Genomic DNA, 23831 nt, shown 5'->3' with positions numbered 1-23831 from the left:
GTCCCATTATCCAGATTCAATTAACCCGATGTTTGAATCCGGGATTTTCCTGTTCCTCGAACGCTGATTCAGTCTCGTTCATTCGAACCAGACTTGAGACTCAGGATAATTGCGCGCGGCCGCTTCAGTTGAAAAGACAGCAGGTGTCGATAGCAGAAATCCTGATTTCCTAACGGCATTGATTGATTGATTGATTTAAAACTTTATTAACAGATTGCAGAATGGGTACAATGCAGTACGGCTCAATAGCCTCGCCGACAAGTTAAATGCATAATCTATAGCAGGGGTGGGCAATTATTTTTCCCGGGGGGCCGAATGAGCAACTGAAAATATGTTGGGGGGCCGGGCCAAAATTCCAAACTCAATTATGCATAATATACATTTTATTTCTATATAAAAAGCAGTAAATGGCAGTTTTGACCCCTGGTAAGAGTGTATGTTATTATTTGGCAATTAAAAGGTGAGGTTAGCTTTCAAAAATATCATTTATTCAAATAGAATTTATTTCCAAAATGATAAACAAAATGTGAAACATTAATAACAAAGGGCATTTTGAGTTTCATATACTATTGAAACAAGGATTTTCTTAGCTTTCTAAAGACATCACATCATCTTATAGCAAAAATAAACAAGACATGTCACTGAACTGTGTAAAGAAAAGTGTCCCAGTTTTGTAGCCTTTTTTACTTTACATGCCTATATTAAACATTTAATGTTTTCAGAACTGTGCAAAAAAAAGAAAAAAAAATATCAAGTGTCCCATTTCACTTGTTATATTTCCACATTTTAGTGTTCTTCAGTTCTTTTTTTTTCATTCAGTGTGAGAAATCCAGTCTCTGTTAAGCTTTAACAAGTCCATCAAAGTCAGGTTGCATGTCTGAGGTGGAGATGCGAAGCACAGCTGCCAGATGTTCATCAGTGAGAGAGGATCTGTACCTGGACTTAGTAAACGTCATGACTGAGAATGTCTGTTCACATATGTAGGTGGATCCAAAGAGAACCAACATCTTCTGAGCATGTCTCCTAAGCGTATACTGTGCGTGTGAACGTTGACATGAAAAAAAAAAAGTAAAAAATAAATAAAAATAAAAATAAAAAAAAGATTTTTTTAATTTTCTTTAAATTTTTTTTTATTATCATGTAATCTTTCGCGGGCCGGTCAGAGTCATCCCGCGGGCCGGATCCGGCCCGCGGGCCGTACAATGCCCAGGTCTGATCTATAGGCTAATTTTAAATCCCTCATTACCCCAATCAATCAGATTATATTTCTTTAAACGTGCCTGCTGGCAGTAGGTCTATGGATTGAATAATCAAATGAGATCTTGCTAGCGAAAATAATTAGTTCAACTCTTTCAGAATTAGGATACGGCTCTCTTATCCATTGATGGATGTATGGTGGATGTTTTATTTGTCTGGCACCGTGGTGTGATGGTTGGTCCTTATGCCTTTCACGCGGACGACCCGCGTTCGAATCCCCGTCTTTTCTAATTTATTTTCTTCTTTTTGCAATGTAAATGCTTCAATTTGGTGCACTTTGAGAGCTATATAAAGAATGACATCCTCAATGCATGTAGATTTATAATATTTTAACTTAAAACTAGGCTACTTTTGCATATAGTCTTAATATTATATTCCAAACAAATTCGAACTAGGGTCGTCCGCTTGACAGGAGTGAGCACTAGCCGTTGCACCACTGTGCCAGACGGGATATATTCATTGTGTATCCATAAATACAAGAGACCCGTGTTTCGAATATTTTTCTTTTGAATGAAGTTTTATCTCTTTATTCTCAAATGCATTAATGTGAAGTCAACGGCTCATTCAATTGCTCAAATCCGTCAAACAGCGCATCTCATTCTCATCAGACATTTTAATCCCAGTTACAATATCACAATAACGTGCGAGTGATGATACAATTCAACAATCCTCAGATTCCTCGTAATTCATAATCCACAAAGACCACAATCCACGCATAGACACTTACATTTTATGCTTGAATGAAACACAATCCGGGCGCTCCGTTAAGCAAATCTACAGCGGAGAATATATGAAACTAATCAGAGCCAAACGGCCGATAGGTTTCATTTATTAAAAATATCCCTGCAGGATTCACATTTGCAATGCGCCGTTATTAAAATAACCACATGCAGCGTGTATCGCGACTCCGAGCGCCGTATATGACGTGCATTATTTTATTTAGGACAAAGTAAATCTATAGGCTGAATATGATTTATTATCAGCATTTAGTTCTATTATTATACATTTCAAAAGCCCCCTCTAGGAAAACGAAGCACAAAAACATAATTCAGAATGGTATAATGGGATCTAGACTGTGAGAAATATTTCAGGAAGCGAGCTGGCACTTCTTTGCGAGGGCGTGGCCATGCAGGTTATCCAGCTAACTGAACTTAACCCTGCTCCGGACCAGGTTCAAACTTTCTGTTACCATGGTGATTTAGAAAATCCGACTTCGGGGAACAGAAAGGTCTGGCTTAAGTCAAGCTATGCTGGAAATTATCCGGCTAACTCAGTTTACTGATAACAAATAATGAATAAGACACAAATAAATACAGTCCGAGACGTGACCTAGGCCTACATCACTTACATGCTAAACAAATGTATGATGTCAGTGATGAGTACAAACAACCAGTGTGACATCACTGTCCGCTACTTTTATCTAGTATCTCAGAAGGACTGAAAACACAACAGGTGATAGATGAACCCTGCTGAGCCATGTCGCTATGGAACATTATGGAACAAAGGGGCGTCTCTCTGTACATTGCTGCCTTGGTCCGTTCACATGTGAGCAAATAGACACACACTCAGGTTAAAGGGTAAGAGGCAAACAGAAGACTATTGTGTCCTCCTGATAGTGCAGCTCCATTGACAGAGCTGTGGACCAAAGACATTCCTCTGCTCTCTCTCTCTCTCTAATGCAAACTCAACTGCCAGGCCCAGCAGTAATTACCAGGCCCTAAACAAACACAGCTAAACATAGTCACATTCCCATCCATATGGAAATCCACACACACTCCTGGAAAGAATGACAGTGGGTTTTCATATAGGACATGTCCAGCCACCGGCAGTCATCAATCAACCCAGAGGGAGTCAGTAGCACATCCCATTCTATAACGTCTCGCAGCAGTAAAAACCCCTCGTTATAAACCTCTCGAGTGTCGGAGCTCCAGAGTGCTGCTTTTTCAATCGAGTGGTTTTTGAGGGTGCTCGATTTTTTATTTTGACGTCAAATAAGCCATTGTGTCGATCTGAAATAGCACTCTGAAATCCCGCGAGGCGTTGTTGCAGGAAGGTGGAAATTGGTTGGAAGTTTCAGAGCGTGGATACTAGTACACACGTTACCGCAAAGAGATAAAAACAGAGGTTTCTGTTTGTGCATTTCCCAAATTGTGCCAACGACATGTCACCCACTTTGCATAGCGTTCATAGACTAGTGATACGGACATGCTGAAGACACTTTTCTTAAGATCTGCTGTTCCATGAGCAGAGGTTTCTGCTGCTGCAGACTGAGTGGAGGTAATGACATTATTACAAATAGTAGGACTGTTTTGACTGACAATACGCATTAAGCATCGGGTATATTGCTGTGTATTGTTATGTCCGCGGAGCGAGACATAGGCTAATAAAATAAGCGTGTTTGTGTGTGTGATCTTAGGTTAGGATAGGGTGGGATGGGACAGAACAGGGCAGGATAGGTCAGGATATGATGGGACAGAACAGGGCAGGATAGGTCAGGTTAGGACAGGGTGGGATGGGACAGAACAGGGCAGGATGGGACAGAACAGGGCAGGATAGGTCAGGATAGGACAGGGTGGGATGGGACAGAACAGGGCAGGATAGGTCAGGATATGATGGGACAGAACAGGGCAGGATAGGTCAGGTTAGGACAGGGTGGGATGGGACAGAACAGGGCAGGATAGGATGGGACAGAACAGGGCAGGATAGGTCAGGATAGGACAGGATGGGACAGGACAGGGCAGAGAGAGAAGCCAGGAGGAGCAAGGAAGTGAGGTGAGGAAGTGAGGATGTGAGAAGGTGAGGATGTGAGGAGGTGAGGATGTGAGGATGTGAAAAAGTGAGGATGTGAAAAAGTGAGGAAGTGACTAAGTGAGGATGTGAGGATGTGAGGAAGTGAAAAAGATTATCCCCTCTGTTGCAGAGTTTAAAACCTTGATCTCCAACCTTGGTCAATGAAGTTGTACATGTTTTAATTGATTGTTATTTGTATGAGTGTATGCTGTGCGATTTTATATGCCTTTTTTCACTTAACACATCCTGTTTGCTTAACTCTGTATGTACACTCGACTCAACGTGACTGTGAATGAGGGGAAACTGCCGTTTCGAGTATAGATACAGGTTTGAAATTAAATGAAAATGAAATGGTCTAAACCCTGCCTGGTCACATCATGTTTATAAAGAGCTGACCTGACAGACGTACCAGCCTGTTGCCTCTCTGGTCTAAACCCTGTCTGGTGACATCATGTTTCAAAAGAAAATGCTGGCTTCGCAGAGAAGGTGGCTGGTTTTAATCTCATGCCCTGTCGTCTATACTATAGGTGAGATTACTTGAGATCCAGACACACAGTTTGAGTCCCTGTAGAGAACGGATGGCTCACAGCCATAGAGCAGAACCAAGTAAATCACAGAGACCAGAACCAGAGAAAGAAACCTGACTTTCAAGACCTTTAGAGAGACACACATCTGTCAAGTAGCTAGAGCAGAGATGGAGAGAGAGAGAGAGAGAGAGAGAGAGAGAGAGAGAGAGAGAGAGAGAGAGAGAGAGAGAGAGAGAGAGAGAGAGAGAGAGAGAGAGAGAGAGAGAGAGAGAGAGAGAGAGAGAGAGAGAGAGAGAGAGAAAGAAAGAAATAGGGAAAGAAGTTGAGCGCAAGAGAGCAGATGAAGAGGAAGGACAGAAGAGGGAAAAGGGAATGAAAGAGAAAAATAAAGAGGCAGAAACAGATAGAGAGATGGAGAAAGTGATAGATAGATATATAGAAGAGAAAGAGAGAGTGAAGGAAAAGGGCCAAGAGGAGGAGAGGAAAAACAGAGGGAAGGAGAGGCGAGGGGAGAGGGTGCTGAAAGAAAGGTAAACCGTGTGTGTGTGTGTGTGTGTGTGTGTGTGTGTGTGTGTGTGTGTGTGTGTGTGTGTGTGTGTGTGTGTGTGTGTGTGTGTGTGTGTGTGTGTGTGTGTGTGTGTGTGTGTGTGTGTGTGTGTGTGTGTGTGTGGGTGGGTGGGTGGGTGGGTGGGTGGGTGGGTGTGTGCAGGGTGTGGAGGAATGGAATGCGTTTAGCCAGCCTCAGTGATTGGAGGTACACTGTCAGTTTGGCACAGACGCTAGGCTACATACCAAATCCTTCTGATTGCACCAAAACAAATAAACCCTTTTTCAACCTGTACTTAAACACAGAACAGCATAATCCTTTCAAACTCATGGGTACCATGGGCTCTCAGCCCCGGGGTAACTAACATGTAACACTGGAAACGATTAGAGTAGGGATGCATTGATACTGGTGATGGATACACATTAAAGGAAAAACAAACATCAAGCTCTTAGGTTTTAGTGCTCAATTCTGATTTATTGCTCAGATCCAATTATTTGTCTGTTCACATATACATTTTTGAATGGCCAATATTAGGGATGCACCGAATGGGAAATTCTTGGCCGAAACCGATACCGAAAATAGGAAACAGTTGGCCGAAAACCGAATGCCGAAAGGCCGAAAATGATTAATATAAATAATAATAATTTTTTTTTTTTTAGCTACCTGATTATGGCAAAAGACATGATTATGGCTAAACTTAACTTAAATAATATTAATAATCACTATTATGGGCCCATAAAACATTTATTCAGCACTTTTGAATGCATACATTAATTCCAGACTGACTGCTGAAAGATTGTACAATTTAAACATTTTCTCTTTGCATACAACAAAATGTGCATTAAAGTCAAGTGCATTTTCTTTTCTCTGTAGGATAATTACAACAAAGTGCATTCAGAACAAAGCCAAGGTGCTTTAAAACTGCATAACGATTGCATAAAGACACACACACAGGACTGTTGCATTTACTACATCTCCCATGACTCTTAGCGGGGGATGACGTAGCTTACGAGAGACTACAACGATTGATGACGACTTCCTGTCCTCGCATTTCCATTTGCGGTTTATCGATACATTTTCAACAACAGATTGCTGCTAATTAAACACTTCATTTAAACGGAGTAACGTTAACGTTATGTCGAGTTCATACGTGTAGTGTAGTATGAACTCGTCATAACTAGGGGTGGGAATCACCAGTTTAATCACAATACGATACGATATCGATTCTTTGGATAATGATACGATATTATCCGATATCACACAGTCTGCCACGATACGATACGATACGATTCGATTCAGGTGCCTGCGATCGATATGAGACGATATTATGTGCCCATTTAATACAATCAGTAACATTTAAATCAACAAAAAAAAAGGCAATGGAAATATCATGACATTTTATTTTTGAGCTCTTCCAGACATTTAAAGGGGAACTATCTTATAAATGGCCTTTGAGTGTTTAGCATTGTTTCCTAGCTATGTGAACTTATATTAATATGATCTATGTCTCAAAATTCTCATATTGGCGCATTCTTCCAATTCTCCTCTCACAATATTCACCCTCACTGAACTGAGTCGTTTGAAAATGTGCCTATATGTGATGTCATATAGTCACTGCTGCATGTTAATGTTGAGATAGACGACGACGACCCGCAGTGGTTTAGGAGCCGCCCTGCAGCCCAGGCTCAAAACAGCTCGAAATCTTGAGGTAGAAAAATGCTGTTTTTGAGGACTTGATTAGAAATACAAAACAATGAATAAAAAATATATATATATTACAGAGGTGATCCATAGACTCACAGGAATTGTGTAAAAGTGCCCAAATAGTGAAAGAAATAGTAAAATAGTTCCCCTTTAAATGAAAAACAAACTTTTAATACAAATAGACCTCCTGTTCACTGTTTTTGGTTCATTTTTCTTTTTTTTCTCGATATTAATATCCTATTCACTGTCACAGAGCTGTATTTTGGCTGGAAAAGCATATTGGGAGTCCCAAGGTGCAGTACCGGCCAGATCCTGTTAGTGGGGCTATCCCCGAGAATGCACCCTCCCAGTCCCCACTTCTCTCTGCCTATGGCTCTGGGTTAGCTTGTTAGCTCACGCTAAAGTAATGTTGTCTTCGATCTTTAACGCGACGTGGGCATAATGGAGTGACGAGGATTGCAAAGCAGGTTAGATGCATTGGACCCGTTGTGGAATAAAACAGCAGGGACATGTTTTGGGTCACAGAATAGGCACACTAGTCTTGCTCTAGTGACGCTCTAGACCAGGGGTGTCAAACTCATTTTCACAGAGGGCCACATCAGCATTATGGTTGCCCTCAAAGGGCCAAAGACCGTATAAATGTTAATGTAATGTAAAATAAATGTAGCTACACATTTACATATTGTTAAACATGTTGTTTCTGTATTTATTACTTATTCAAGTTATACATATTGCATATGCATTTGCATAAATGTAAAAATATATGTTAGCTTATGTTATTTTAACAAATAATTTTAGTTTATCAGAACCCCATATTACTCCATCAATCAATGATCAAACCATTCAAGTAAATAACAAAGAAGAATATCATCAAATACAAGCTATGACATTGAGTTTGTTCAAAACCTTTTTGTCACAGTCAAGAGGGGCAGAACTAACAACTGTGAGCTGCAAAGAACACGTGGGACAGATGTAGCAGATGTTACAAAAACAAATGGCTGCACACAACCTTGCAGAGACCATACATCCAACTAATGGAAGATAGTTTAATTAACTTTAATTAACAGATTGCAGAATGGGTACAGTACAGTACAGCTCAATACACACAATTGTTAAGGGGATGCAGACCAGAGAAAGACTTTCGACTTGTTTACATCAGGGTCCCCCATTTTCAATTCGTAATGAAATTGCTATTATGTGTCTGTAACTGTACTCAGAAATAACAAAATAAGGGTTGTCTCAGTTCACAACTATATTGGTCAAGTTTTGGGTGGGACTTGTTTGCGTCCCTACAGCTTCTTATTCAATTGAGCGAGATGCTCGGTTATGTCACACAGCCAGTTTGCATCTGACAGTTCAGACAATATTTCTTCAACCCTTTGTTACCTATTCCGCCTGGATCTTTTTTGTATTTTGGGCTGTAAAATTGTCAAAGAATGTCTGAGGAGTAAGTGCTTTTGGCTTTTTTCCTTTGTTACTTCATCAATACCTCAGATGTTCAACATACATGTATGTGTAAGAATGTGTAATAACTAAGGCTGTCAAAGTTAAAGCTTTATTAACGCATTAACCCACAATTATTTTAACACTGCTATTTTTTAACCCAATATTAATGAGATTTTTTTTTTTTTTTTTTTTTTACCTGAGCTCTTGGGGGGCCACATCAAATGACGTGGCGGGCCGCATTTGGCCCGCGGGCCGTGAGTTTGACACGTATGCTCTAGACGCTACTGCTGTTGATGTTAAACGGAGTTTGAGTTTCACAACACTGGGCGCGGGGCGATGACGTCGCCGGATTTTCAAAATAAGAGTATCGCAATATGAATCGATCTTTTTACGTGGCATCGATCCTATTTGATTATTGATAATAGATCGATATATCGATCTGGATCGATGTATTGTCCCACCCCTAGTCATAACGTTAACATTACTCAGTGTCCACTGTTGCTGCCACCGTTGCGTCACAGATGGATGGTACACTGTTAGCTCCGTAGCTAATCCGCTCCTAGACTACTACGTCGGAGCTGATCAATACTCAGTTTTTTTCTAATTTAGTTTAGAACCGGGTTTCGGGGGGCATCCCTACTCCCAAGAGGAGTTAGTTATCACAGGCTGTAGAATGCAGGAAGAGCTGCCAAGCTGCTCACGTTACATGTTGCGCATGCTACCGGTATGTCTGTAGTAGTCGCGTTTTGATGACGTCATCACAACAACACGTTATTTGACTTTCGGTCATATATTTTCGGTGCTAAAACCCTTTCGGCCGAAAGCGCCGTTTTAACCATTTTCGGCCGATAATTTTCGGTAGCCGAATTTTCGGTGCATCCCTAGCCAATATCAGATTCCAGTGTGAACTGGTCACGCTCCTGAACTGACCCGCATGCACAAATGAACAATAACGAAAATAGATTTAAACATGGAGGACACTGAAGTCACAGTTTATGGTTTCATTTATAAATTGATGTGCAGTGGAGGCAGACTAATTTGTGAGCGGATGATAATGGGGGCAAGGAGGACGTGAAAGATCTGTTTCTTCTTTCAATATGCTTTCAAACAGATCGGTGTCCCCTCAGGTTTTGCTTTTTTTTTTGTTTAATCACCCCAAATACTTAACTCCTCACTGTCTCTCCACGGACCACCTCCATCACAGCTGTCTTCCATGTTTGTATTCACAGAGTGACTCCCGACAGCGCAGAAATGTGATGAATGTCAATCTAGAGTGACGTAAAAGTCGCATCAATTCCTACGCGACTGTTTATTTTATTTCTTTATTTTATTTCTTTATTTCAGATCCCCATTAGTCACTGCCTCAGCAGCGACTATTCTTCCTGGGGTCTGGATACAAACATGTAAAAATCAAACAAGAATAATCAATAAAACAACATAAAAACAAAACAAATATCAATAAAACGCCAATAAAATATACAAACAAATATAGAGCATTAAACAAATCAAAATCAGACATACAAACAAATATAGAACAATAACAAATATACAAACATATAGAACAAATCAAATATCAATAAAACAACAAATATCAATAAAACAAAAAATGGAGACATCTCAGAGAAAACGAAAACGTGCTATAAAACAGCACGACATTCCATACACTAATACTCTAATACTCCTCATAACCACTAGACAAAGACATTCCAAATCAACACATAAGTTAACCCAACACAAGAACCCATTCATTAGACACAGATTAGACCCAACCTAAATCAATCTCTTTCTGCATTACAGCTCCTCTTTTCCATTGCATAGTACCTACTCAACTCGACTCTACTATACTCGCTTTTGGTACCTGGTACTTCGTTTGTTTTCCACTGCAGGTAGTACTCCATTTGTCTCCGTGTGGGGAGGCGGGGCCGCTGGCGTACAGCATGAGAGCTCTGTGAGGGCTTGGTTATCAATCAATAAGGCCTAAAAGAAAAAATTGTTTGGTTCCGGTTGCCGACCGACCGTGCCGATTTAGGTGCGACCCAATTTATTTTCTGAGTTTAAAAAAGATATATTAAGAAAAAATAAATAATAATAATAATCAAATTTACAATAAAGTTTCATAAGAATCTTAGTCAAACCTTTAGTATTATGGATATAAAACATGCTGGCAGAGTACATGCATCCATGTTGTTGTGAACATTTTAATTAAATAAAGAAATTCCCTATCCATAGTCGCCGTGGGAAAGAATAAAATAAAAAATAAAATAAATCCCCTACCTACCCATGGCCTTAACTGACAACCAACAGGAAACAAACAATATTTTTGTTATGCCCTACTAGCATTAACGTTACTAGTACAAACAATCAATAGCAAGCAAGCCTGGGTTACCTCCTCACCTAGGACTAAGGCTAAGCATGGGTTAACTTCTAGCCTAGGACAAGGCTTAGCCTGGGTTAACTCCTAGCCTAAAACTAAGCCTGGGTTAACACCTAGCCTAGGACTAAGGCTAAGCATGGGTTAACCCCTAGCCTAGGACTAAGGCTAAACATGGGTTAACTCCTAGCCAAGGACTAAGGCTTGGCCTGGGTTAACTCCTAGCCTAGGACTAAGACTAAGCCTGGGTTAACTCCTAGCCTAGGACTAAGGCTGGGTTAACTCCTAGCCTAGGACTAAGACTAAGCCTGGGTTAACTCCTAGCCTAGGACTAAGACTGGGTTAACTCCTAGCCTAGGACTAAGACTAAGCCTGGGTTAACTCCTAGCCTAGGACTAAGACTAAGCCTGGGTTAACTCCTAGCCTAAGACTAAGCCTGGGTTAACTCCTAGCCTAGGACTAAGGCTGGGTTAACTCCTAGCCTAGGACTAAGACTAAGCCTGGGTTAACTCCTAGCCTAAGACTAAGCCTGGGTTAACTCCTAGCCTAGGACTAAGACTAAGCCTGGGTTAACTCCTAGCCTAAGACTAAGCCTGGGTTAACTCCTAGCCTAGGACTAAGGCTGGGTTAACTCCTAGCCTAGGACTAAGACTAAGCCTGGGTTAACTCCTAGCCTAGGACTAAGGCTGGGTTAACTCCTAGCCTAGGACTAAGGCTAAGCTTGTGTTAACTCCTAGCCTAGGACTAAGACTGGGTTAACTCCTAGCCTAAGACTAAGGCTAAGACTGGGTTAACAAGGAGCCGTGTGAAAGGTACTACATTTGCTGTTTCTGCTGAAGATGCAGGAAAAGGCCCATTCAGAGAGACTGTAGATATGGAACATTACAGTTTGCTGTGTTCTGCTGTGGTTTGGGGTGTAACGGGTAACATAAGTCAAGCATGGGGTGTGTGTGAGAGAGAGAGAGAGAGAGAGAGAGAGAGAGAGAGAGAGAGAGAGAGAGAGAGAGAGAGAGAGAGAGAGAGAGAGAGAGAGACAGAGAGGAAGAAAGAGAAGAGACACACAGAGAGAGAGAGAGAGAGAGAGAGAGAGATCTACTCAACACAACTACAAAAAGTGGACACCTGGTTTAAATGCAACAAATTATCACTTAATCTCAGCAAAACAAACTGTATTGTCTTCCATTGGATGCGCACACATCACATGTGCATAAAAATTAATGGAAAGGAGCTGTCAAGAGTGGTGTCCACAAAATTCCTGGGGGTCGTCATCGATGAGTCACTCAATTTCAAATGCCACATAAAATATCTACAAACAAAACTGTCCAAATATGTTGCCTTATTCTGCAAAATACATAATTTTCTTCCCTTGCCTGCCCTTCTCACTCTATATAAAACCTTGTATGAACCCCTCATTAATTACTGTAATGTCATATGGTGCAACACTTACCCCAGCCATCTCAAGAGACTTGAAAGCTTACAAAAGAAAATACTACGAGTACTATTATGGTCCGGGTATAAAGCGCCCTCACAACCTCTGTTCCATCGCTTTGGTCACCTGATGCTCGCTGAATTTAACATTCATCAAAACGCATCAATTATGTATCAAGTTGTCAACAACATGAATCACAGACTGTCTGAGCTTGTCCCAGTCTGCCAACCACTGCACATCCATAACACAAGAAATAGGCATCTTATATTTGGCAAGAGGAGAAGGCTCAAATGTGCTAGCCTAAGCATAGCATGCAGGGGCCCACAGATCTGGAACAAGCTTGACGAGAATCTGAAAATGTCTAAATCCTTTAAAACATTTTAAAAAACACTGAAAGAGGAACTGCTTAAATCATATCTCTAATTAAAATTATAACTTAGGTATATAAATTGTCTGTATTATGTATCTATGTTATATGTCAGTTAGTAGGTAGGTGTGTAAACCTACCCACGTTGTATGTTTTGTTTTGTTTTTGTTTATTGTTTTGTTGTTTATATTCTGTCTATATTTGTGTTCAGGCTCCCTCCAAAAGCTTTAAATAGCTTCTTGGGAGACATGGCACATGCACACAATTGCGACGTTGTTGTATCACATGGGGATATTTACATGTAATGTATCGTGTGTGTGTGTGTGAATAAATTCATTCATTCATTCATTCATTCATTCATTCAGAGAGAGAGAGATAGAGACAGAGACAGAGAGAGGATGTTGACCTCCCAGACAGGAAGTCAGACAAAACGTTGCTTGTAAACACGGTCTCCATACAAGACATCCAGCTCCATAAGCAGCCGCCAGCCGGACATACATTCAGGGTTTGAGATGCAGAAATACTGGTAGGATATTATTATCATCATCATTCATCATCATATTAATATCCACAGCAGGTAGTAATGAAAATGACATTAGGACTAAAACAACAACCCAAATGAGTCCTGCTCCCCACTGCTACAGAGAAGAAAAGCAAACACACACAAAGATGTCAGACACAATGACTGCACAAAGCAGAACATAAGCAGATGGGTTTATTTCCCTCCCAGTAAAAACTCTTTGTTTCCATGGCAACCACACACACCAGTCACCCTCCAGTTAGTGGTCTGAATATGGCTAGCATACACGTGTGTGTGTGAGAGAGAGAGAGAGAGAGAGAGAGAGAGAGAGAGAGAGAGAGAGAGAGAGAGAGAGAGAGAGAGAGAGATTGCTGTGGAAGAAGAAGAAGAAGAAGAAGAAGAAGAAGAAGAAGAAGAAGAAGAAGAAGAAGAAGAAGAAGAAGAAGAAGAAGAAGAAGAAGAAGAAGAAGAAGAAGAAGAAGAAGAAGAAGAAGAAGAAGAAGAAGAAGAAGAAGAAGAAGAAGAAGAAGAAGAAGAAGAAGAAGAAGAAGAAGAAGAAGAAGAAGAAGAAGAAGAAGAAGAAGAAGAAGAAGAGTCATTTACACAAAGACAGCAACATAAATATACAGCGGTGGTTCCAGGGATTATTTTTACTATAACATTATAATAGACCTCACCTGACCTAGTTTTTTATATTAATTTCATCCCTTAAAAGTATTTTCTTCAGCTGACATTCCAGACACTAATGTTAGGCCTACTGAATGCTTTGCTCATTGCAACATGTAGCTTTGCAGGTGTTCCTCAAGATTTTGACTGTATTATATAGCCACCGTCGCCCTTTTCTATCCTGAGCTGGGTATGTGCTGCCAGGGAAGCGCTAGTTCCTCGTTAACTAATTGTTACAAAGGGTCAGATTAAACCGAATATATGTATTTATTGATTGATATATATTGCATAATATTTGTATATCGTTTGATATCCCTTGTGTATTCTTTGTACATATACACGGAATATCCCTTTAGCCTGGTACAGACCATAATATTTCGTTCTCTTATTGGATGGTGTGCCACCAGCGCCAGTGTCTTACCCCCAGAGTCGAGTTCAAAGCTACCGTCAAGGCTTGTCTCAACATGCCCGGTTCTGCCCAGGACTACGAGACAGGAATAAGGCTGGTACTAGTTTATTTCCCGTACATATAAATATGGCGCAGGTGAATACAGAAGTAGTTCAGTCCGCAGTCCGTTCAGTTCAGTCTTAGTAACAAGTGAAGCCTCACCCACTATGCAACGTGCGGTGAAGTAGGGCTCGTATTGCCCCAAGATAGTCTTGTTTATCCTAATACGTTTGTTCAACGCATCGTTCGCTCCTTACTAGTAAAAGCCTTCATCACGAGTCAAAGACCAAGTGAAGTGAGCAATTGTGTGTCTAAATAGAGCACTTATAGCCGCGTGCGAATAGGATAGTAAGAGTATCGGAGCTTGGTTGAATGACGTCAAGTTCAACTTGGTTGGTGTGGAGTACCGCGCACCGGAGGATCTGCACCGGTGAATGCGGAGCCCCTTTCCGGCTGGAGTATTATTATTATTGCTTTGTACCAGGCTGGTGGAGAGGATAAGAATCGTCTACACCCACTGCTGTGGGATCTACCGTGAGGACCATCATTCGAGCCCGTCTCTATTGGAGAGGCTGACCGGCTTCCACCTGTGCTGCGCGCACACTGGGATTACAGTCGCTGCCTTTCGTCTGCCGAGCAGGGAGTAATATACCGCCTCCAGGAGCCTATTGAGTCCCCGCTGACCCAGACTTTGCATTAGAGCATTGCCTCCCCCTGCTGGCTTACAACCGGTGGAACCCCCCTACCAGTATCCCCTAGATATAATTCCTAATATTCAGGTTGTATTCTTATTTCATGCGTAACCAGAGAATGGACATTCATTATTGATTTGCCTACGCACATTCCTTTGCCTTACAAGTGCATTCAATTAAAGTATATTATGTATTCTTGCTGCTAATAAATACTTAAAGACAACTTTGTGTAGAACCGATTCATTGTGGGGAAGTGTTCTCATCATATACTCGTGTACGGTATGGCCAGTATAATGTACATAAGACGGTAGTGGTTTAATGATACCATACTTGATTAATACAGTCAGGGAATTGTACCCCTCAGTTACACTAATCATGAACGATACTTTCTCTGAAACACTGGAGACAGCCACACGAAAGCACAGTATGAGAAAGGGTCAGTCGTCTTGTAAGCGACAGAACACTGACTGCCGCCACGGTATTTCCACAGGGTGCTTTTCGCGTCATGCCCCGTCTCTAGGGCTGCTCGATTATGGCAATATCACAATTATATCACAAAATCACAATTATTAACCACGATTACTCATTGAGAACATCATATGACAAACGACTGAATTCGTTTTACCTTTCTTCTCCACCAAAGTCTGCCTTTCTGTGACGTCTTCTACAAAAGACGTTTAAGCAATGATACACGAGAACCAGTGGAATATCATGAATATTGCCACAGCTGTGATGCGCCCGCAGCCACGAGAGCGAACCTCGAGTGGCGTAGGCATCACAGAGTGGCAATATTCATGATATCCAATCCCACTGGTTCGAGTGTATTATTGCTTTTATACAGCATGTTGCACCGTCGGGAAATGGAGGATGAATACAGACAATTCTAGGGTATTTTATATCGATTTCAGTGAACTTGGTGTAGAAAAATAGTTCCTAAAAATTTATCGTTGCTATGGAATTTCAAATGGAGTAGGCTATCAACCAGCTTGGCAACGCAAACGAATGACGTATTAGTCTAATTTAACGCTAACTATAAACGAGTGGATAGATATAGAGCACGGGCCTACAGTATACGGTATTCATAAAAACAGCATTATTAGACATGCCAATCCAACGAAAAATGAGCTGGACGCGCTGTAGAAAAGCTGCAATTAATCCTTCAACGCCATCAAGTCGACGGCCTGGGCATTGAACTGGAACTGTCTGAGGTGCTTTCGCTTGCATTAGACTCCTCTATATCTATCCACTCGTTTATAGTTAACGGGTACGTAACGTTGTCCGCGGAGTAGGTCATGTTGACAGTTTCCGTTTGATAAATGGCAGTTGAAACTTTCTACAACATTCTCAAAGCCTAGCGCAGTGGTAATGCATGTGCGAGTGTATCATGAATATACTCACGGCTTAGGACGCTCTCGACCAATCACAATGCGTGGTCGGACCTACCTGTTGTATAATTGAAAATAACTGGATAAACGCGCCGTGGCTCCCTCGTCCCCAGTGGTGCAGTGGTGGTCCCATGCGGTACCACGCCATCCCACCACTTCTCTGAGCAGACCCTTTTCAGCTTCTCTATTTCAAGGCAATATTTACAAAAACATCCCCACCATCCCACCACTTCTGATATTACCACTGCACCCCTGCTCGTCCCTCTCGACATGAACCAAAACTACGGTTTGAGGAAAGGAAGGGTGTGCTGCATTTACAACACAAGACAAAATTACCCTAAAGCAAGCAGAACAAATTGATATGTGCGAACATGTCTGTCGTGGGGAACCACCTGCTGTGTGCGCTGCATGTGTGAAAGGGAACCTCCAGACAATCATGCCACACCTGATTCTCTGGCCATCTTCCTGGGTGCATGCATGTGTGCAATATGCTTCAGTCTCATGATAATGGGACTAATTATTCTAAACAAACTGACATCATATAAACACATTAACCTGACAAGAGCAATTTAACTGACCATGTTTGGTATGCAATCTAATAATCTGTTTGCAGGACTAATCTACTCTAACACCACGGGAACTGACCTCATGTAAACACCTACACCAGATGAAAGTGGACCCATTTGGCCATAATCTCACTGCCAAAGTGATAGTGATTGTCCTGACATCAACTGTTTTATCTAACCGTCTAACGGTCTGACCATGTTTTAATTGGATACCGGTAAATAATCCAGATGTCGCCATTACTAGGGCTTTGTGGACGTGCAGACGTGTCGCACGATAACTCTGGCTTCCCGCCACGTTACTGCCCGTTAGACTTGATGGAATGTTCACTAGTACCAATTAATGTTCACTAGCAGATCCATTCCAGACGACATGTCACTCCGAACGGGAGCTCACGAGAACCAACTGAACCAAACACATGGGGAGAGGAGGGAGAGAAGGAGGTGGAGGAGGGTGCAGATTGAGTCAAAGTCAACTGTATTGATACTTTTCTATTGTGCAAGACATACAGGACATTTAAATTACGTTTCCCTCGTTTTCTCGGTGTATATAAAAATATATTAGACATAGTCAACGACAAAAGTTCAAATGTAAGACACAATATACAAACACACAATATACAGGACAGCAAGATATGTACAATAATATATACAATAAATTAGAATGAATACAATACATTAGAATGAATACAATAAATTAGAATGACAATAAGAGTTGAGAGTTTTTGAGTTGAGAGATTGAGATTTGCAAACAGGTAGAAAACGCCGGCAAAATATTATGATGTACCGCTTATTCCCCCGCAAAACAGGTGGAAAAAGAATGCAACCAAATTAATAATTTAAAGAGAGATATGATATCCAGTTATTCTGAGAATGACAACATTGGGACTAGCTGGCGTGCTCTCTTGAGTCTTGAGCAGCCAGTCAGTGACTAAAGAGGTCAACTTTACATGAAGTCGGAACTAACTGTAATGACAGTATACCAACACGGCAGTCGATTAACTGATTTTAGACGGTCGCTAGTATTAAGTCACAATCTGTAATAATATACCATAAAACATAACTAAGCCTGCACCAGCCAATCCTTGCTCCATCGCAGCAGACACCTAAACACCCAAACACCATGGTAACCTCACCTGTGAAAAGCTCGTTGAATGCTTTGCAGTGTGATTAGTCTGGACATTCCTAAATTCATGTAATTATACAATATCATCACCGTGCTTCGAAAATGATCCCATCATCGCAACAATGTCAAGGTAGCCCGTGGAAGCAACAGCAAAAAAAAGTAGAAAAGTGCTACTACAAATATGCAGATGTGTATCAAGTGACATCCTTAATAAGGCAATAAAGTAACTGTCTACCTGCCTTTTGACCCTGAGACAGGCTGCAGGCTTTGCACAGAGACTGGAAGAGGATTTACTAGCATGCAATGTTGTCTTGTCTGTCATTTGACACCACTGTGTTGCAAAGCAGAGGGGCTTCCAAGTCCAAACTATGAGCCAAGCTTTGCCTTCAACAGAATAAAAACACAACAAGCAGGCACCCACCTTGTGAGAATCTCGATTGAAGAACGCGATTGCTCGCGGTATCTGTCTTTGTATCCTTTCGTAGAAGCCGTTATTCCTTCTTTTTTTTCAACCCTAACCCCGGCGTTTGTTGCCTTTCCTTCCTACAGGAATGTTTTCCTCCTCTGGACTGGAAGCATCGCTCTCTGAGAGGAGTGAAAAAAGGGGCGGGTCTCCCACAAGGGGCTTTCTGTCCCTCCGTCCAACCGGCTGTCAGTCTGACGAACAAGCTCCTCGACAAGCCAATCACAATAAAAGACCTCCTCCTTCCAATTGACAATCTCTCTCTCTCTCTCTCTCTCTCTCTCTCTCTCTCTCTCTCTCTCTCTCTCTCTCTCTCTCTCTCTCTCTCTCTCTCTCTCTCTCTCTCTCTCTCTCTCTCTCTCTCTCTCTCTCTCTCTCTCTCTCTCTCTCTCTCTCTCTCTCTCTCTCCCTCTATCTCTCCTTCTCTACCTCCCTCTACCTCTCTTTATACTTCTCAACCTCTCTACTTCTCTATCTCTCTCCCTCTACCTCTCTCTCTCTCTCCTTATCTCTCTCTCTACGTCAAATCAAGGACCACCATGAGGGTGATCACATTATAGAAAGGTAGAAAGTAATTGACTATTTTAAATAATTAACTTTAGGTTTTTCCTCCACTTAATGTCTGAGGAAAATCTTTTTGACATGTGGGTTACCGTTACTGAAAAAGTGGGTAGTTATTTTCTGCCAATTCACCATGGCCATAGGCTTCCATTGTATCTGAAAATGGGTTAGTGTTGGGCAGTAACACGTTATGTGTTACTGTAATTGTATTACTTTCCCAGTAGCGAGTAAGGCTTTACAATTTTCTAAATAGTAATTATATCACAGTTACTAATCCATGTAACGCTGCATTACTGCATCACATCATTGCCAGAATGCAATGTGTTTTGTCCTCCTATAAAGTTAGATTATGTTTAAATACGCAGTCGTCTGTAGATTCAGAGCGAGGTCAGAGCGAGGTCACAACGGCTACTATCCAAAAAGCAGCATGGAGGGTGAGAAAGAGAGGTAACGTTATATACGCGTTCAATAGCTGTCTGTTGTAAACTATGTTGGGGAATAAAGAGTTTGCAACCGTGAAAAATAATGACATCTAATTTGATGAAGCATCTGACATGGTAGCACAACAATGTGAAACTTGACGTATACAAAAAAATTGACGCTGACAGGGAAGTCTCTACCAGTGCCCATTATGGATGTACTCCAGAAAAACAATGGAAACTGGATCTAAGATCAGGGCAAACACCACCGTGAATGGAGAAGGTCTGAAGAAGCTCGTCAAGCAGATGTTACCTATTTCCACGGTTGACTCGCCTTCATTTCGACACATCATAGAGAAAATACCCACAAAGAACAATGTCAAGCTGCCAACAGAGAAAGACGTTTGCTGGCTACCTAGAGAGAGAGAGAGAATAATAATATTAATTCTCTCTCAATTATGCAGAGATGGAAGCTAATTTGAATGCCATACTCATCAAGGTGTTTCCACCACAGCTGACATCTGGACAGCTAACAACAGAAGCTAAACAAGTTGTACATTACTTTTTCAGAGCAGGGAGGGGGGTAAGCAAAAGTAACAAGTAACAAAACTAGTAATGTAACTAATTTAGTTCAAAGTAATCGGATTTGATCATTCGATTACTTTTTAAAGAAGTAATCAGTAATACGTAACTAATTGGTCAGTAATCGGTAATAAGGAACTAACTAACTAACACTGGTCTTAATCATCACACACACCTTTGAAAGGGACCACATCAGACTAAAATGCCAACATCTGAGGTGCGTTTATTTTCCTGAAAGGTTTGAGTTTTTCCCCTGAAAAAGTGCACTACACACATTACTTGAAGCCAATACTTGAAGCCAACAGCTGTGGGTGTTTTGGGTTGATTGTGGGAGGACCCGCTCATGCCTTTTTACTTAAAGTTAAAATTTAAAAAGATGACTTTTAAAAAGACACTTCTTCAATCAGGGGACAATTGGGGCCAACGGATGGAAATTAGCCTTGTGCTAAATCCGGCAATTTTTACAGTCCACAGTGTTCATTCATTTTGCATTGTCCCGTCCAAATAAACAAATAAATAAATCAATATTTGAAAATAAATAATTAAATACTAACCTTCTTACGGTCTTTTACTATTATACACTTTGCTACTAAGTTGCTACTTGCCTATATTACTACCTACTATGCTAATATGTCTATAGTACTATAACTATGCACTCAAGACTGTAGCACTCAAGTTCGACACTGATTGACGAAACATAGCTGCCAGAGTTGTACCTTTCCTGCTTGTTATACAGAACGTGTAAGTCGCTTCGGATAAAAGTGTCAGCTAAATAACTAAATGTAAATGTAATGTAGGTGTGTGATGAGGTAATAGACATATACCTGGGCTTTATAACGGCAGCCCAAAGTGAAGATGGCAGACTACTCCAGGACGTGGAAGCCCACGACACCAAGGCTGTTTCCCAGGGTAGAGGTCTCATCGATAAAGTGTTGCCCGTTCTACATCTACAACATCGGCTCCAGTATCTACTATTCAGCTACATCTTCCATCTTCCAACCGCCGCTAGTGCTGCGGGCGCAGAGGTCTACTAACTCAGGGCTCCTCAACACTTCACTCCCCAGTTAAGTGAATTCTCTGTCTCCTGTATATGGTTGGATATGGATCTGTGAACAGCAAGCCACTGATCGGGTTTCTCCTCCACCAGCTGGATTGACTCTGTGGGACTGACCATACATGGCCGGAACCACCGGAGGACTTGTTTTTCGACAGAGGACCGTTGTTAGCTCACCTGTGTTGCCTGGTGTGACTCAGCTGGGTCAACCGCACCATGTTGACTGAGTTGTTGCACCTCAGGGCAGCAGCATTCATTTAGATTTCTTCTCCCTAGCCGTTAGCCTGTCTCCCCTGTGTTCGTATTTTTCTTTCCCACCCCGTTTCCCATTTGTTGTGTTTTAATGTAGGTACGTTTGTCAAACCAGCTAGTATTTTCAGTGTGTGTTCCTTTTTATCCTCCGTCTGCTCACACGACCTCCGTCTGCTCACACGACCTCCGTCTGCTCACACCACCTCCGTCTGCTCACACCACCTCCGTCTGCTCACACGACCTCCGTCTGCTCACACAACCTCCGTCTGCTCACACGACCTCCGTCTGCTCACACCACCTCCGTCTGCTCACACAACCTCCGTCTGCTCACACGACCTCCGTCTGCTCACACCACCTCCGTCTGCTCACACCACCTCCGTCTGCTCACACCACCTCCGTCTGCTCACACGACCTCCGTCTGCTCACACCACCTCCGTCTGCTCACACCACCTCCGTCTGCTCACACCACCTCCGTCTGCTCACACGACCTCCGTCTGCTCACACCACCTCCGTCTGCTCACACGACCTCCGTCTGCTCACACGACCTCCGTCTGCTCACACCACCTCCGTCTGCTCACACCACCTCCGTCTGCTCACACCACCTCCGTCTGCTCACACGACCTCCGTCTGCTCACACGACCTCCGTCTGCTCACACGACCTCCGTCTGCTCACACCACCTCCGTCTGCTCACACCACCTCCGTCTGCTCACACCACCTCCGTCTGCTCACACGACCTCCGTCTGCTCACACCACCTCCGTCTGCTCACACCACCTCCGTCTGCTCACACCACCTCCGTCTGCTCACACGACCTCCGCGGTGGTCCGCTCGGGTAAAGGGGCATCTCCAAGACCGTAGTCAGCCGTATCCCGTACTCCATTCTAATCAGTCACAACCAGAGCTTATTTTGTGTATGCCATTGTATAACCACTGGCATGTATTGGAGTGCATGTGTAGCGTGTTGCTTGTAGTGAAACAGTGTAAAAACCCGTCCATGAAACTATCTGGCTCAATATGCTGAGTGTGAAAAGTGAGTATAATCACCCAACCCCAGGATGCTCAAGAAGGCGTGCGCTGGACAACCTGGCGGCACCATTCCAACCTCTCCCTGAGGCTGGAGAGGGTGCCCGAGCTATGGAAAAACCTCCTGCATTGCGGCTGGGTGGCGTAGCGGAGATTGCGCTCGTCACCAATGCAAGAGACTCCGGTATCGAATCCCAGTCTCAGCATTGCCTTCGGCTTGGGCCGGCCGTCGTACTGGCTCATTTGGCAGAGACAGCGGGTGGAAGTCGATGGGTGGGGATTGGACGTTGTGGAAGTCCTCACCAGCAGACCTCAGTACGTGAGACTTCAGGTCAGCCAATCAGAGGTGCTGGTGAGCAACACCGGCGCTCCCCAGGGTACCGTGCTGTCACCCTTTTTGTTTACCCTCTACACCTCTGACTTCCGCTACAACACAAGGACGTGCCACCTGCAGAAGTTCTCCGATGACTCCTCCATGGTCAGCTACATTATGGACGACGATGAGGCTGAATACAGGACTCTGGTGGAGAGCTTTGTAGGGTGGTCGGACAGTAACCAGCTCCAACTCAACGTCAGCAAGACAAAGGAGCTGGTGGTGGACTATCGGAGAGGTAGGAAGGGTCCCCCTTCTCCCATAATCCTCGGAGGGGAGGAGGTAGAGATGCTGGAGTCCTACAAGTTCCTTGGAGTTCACCTGAACAAAAAACTGGACTGGTCGGACAACACTGAGGCCCTCTACAGGAAGGGACAGAGTAGGCTGTTCTTCCTGAGGAGGCTCAGGTCCTTCGATGTGTGCAACCGCCTGCTGCTATCTTTCTACCAGTCGGTTGTAGCCAGCGACCTCTTGTTTGCTGTGGTGTGCTGGGGGGGAGGGGCAACATCAACTTGGCAAGCTGAACAAGCTGGTGAAGAAGGCTAGCTCAGTAGTGGGTGGTGAGCTGGATAACCTAGAGGTGGTGGCGGATGAGGATGAGGAAAAAAGCTAGAAGCCATCCTGGAGAACCCCTCTCACCCCCTCTACGAGGAGCTAGCCAGAATGAAGAGCACGTTCAGCCTAAGACTCATCCCCCCCGACACACCACAAACCGCCTGGGCCGGTCCTTTATACCGGCAGCCCTCAGGCTCTACAACAAAGGGCTCGGGCGGCCGGTTCTGCTGCCAGAGCTATTGTCACCAGACCCCCATGGGAAGTATCCAGATCTAGGGTTAAAGTGTGCAAACGCACGGATACACTTCCCAAAGGGCTCAGCTGACCTACCACACATACATTTCCCCAAGACCACAAACAGAGGAGACAGACACGGGAGAATGTTTAAGAAACAATAAGGAATACTTTATTACAGGAAATATATATATATATAGCATACAAGTTCATAAACCTAGATAAATAACTACTAACTAACCTAATCTAAAAGACCAGTGCCCGTAGACCTAGGGTGAATAAAAGAGGAAGTGCTTCCCTGCACTGTAGGCCAACCCCAAGCTGCTACTCCCACGGCCACTATCTGTTCTGCCCCTGAAGCACTGCACACGTGGGAAATGGTGCCGATACTGCACCCAGGTCTGGAAATGGTCACAAACTAATCCAGAATCACACTGCACACTACACTACAAACATAGCCTGAGAATATAAATACCAC

General features: G+C 42.9%; 2 protein-coding genes across 4 annotated transcripts in view; both read right to left on the bottom strand.

The window, feature by feature from the left end:
- ccdc102a (coiled-coil domain containing 102A) overlaps positions 1-18398 on the bottom strand; it is a 336579-nt gene extending 318181 nt beyond the window's left edge. For 2 of the 3 annotated variants that reach the window (XM_084308068.1, XM_084308070.1), the window contains exon 1: positions 18260-18398. The gene's annotated coding sequence lies outside the window, so the exon portion shown is untranslated. The remainder of the gene's footprint in view (positions 1-18259) is intronic. The other variant, XM_084308069.1, reaches the window with a different exon arrangement.
- Positions 1-19621, bottom strand: part of LOC311223490 (receptor-type tyrosine-protein phosphatase mu-like) — a gene marked incomplete at both ends in the record, with an annotated part of 63527 nt that extends 43906 nt beyond the window's left edge. The window contains 1 exon segment of the mRNA XM_084308275.1: positions 19616-19621. Within this exon segment, the coding sequence (XP_084164401.1) occupies positions 19616-19621 (6 nt within the window).
- Positions 19622-23831: the final 4210 nt, after the last annotated feature.

This window comes from Notolepis coatsorum, assembly GCF_963971535.1.
Source record: "Notolepis coatsorum genome assembly, chromosome: 2".
Lineage (NCBI taxonomy): Eukaryota > Metazoa > Chordata > Actinopteri > Aulopiformes > Paralepididae > Notolepis > Notolepis coatsorum.
Note: the sequence above shows the minus strand (reverse complement) of the source record. Positions and strands in the feature narration are given on the sequence as shown.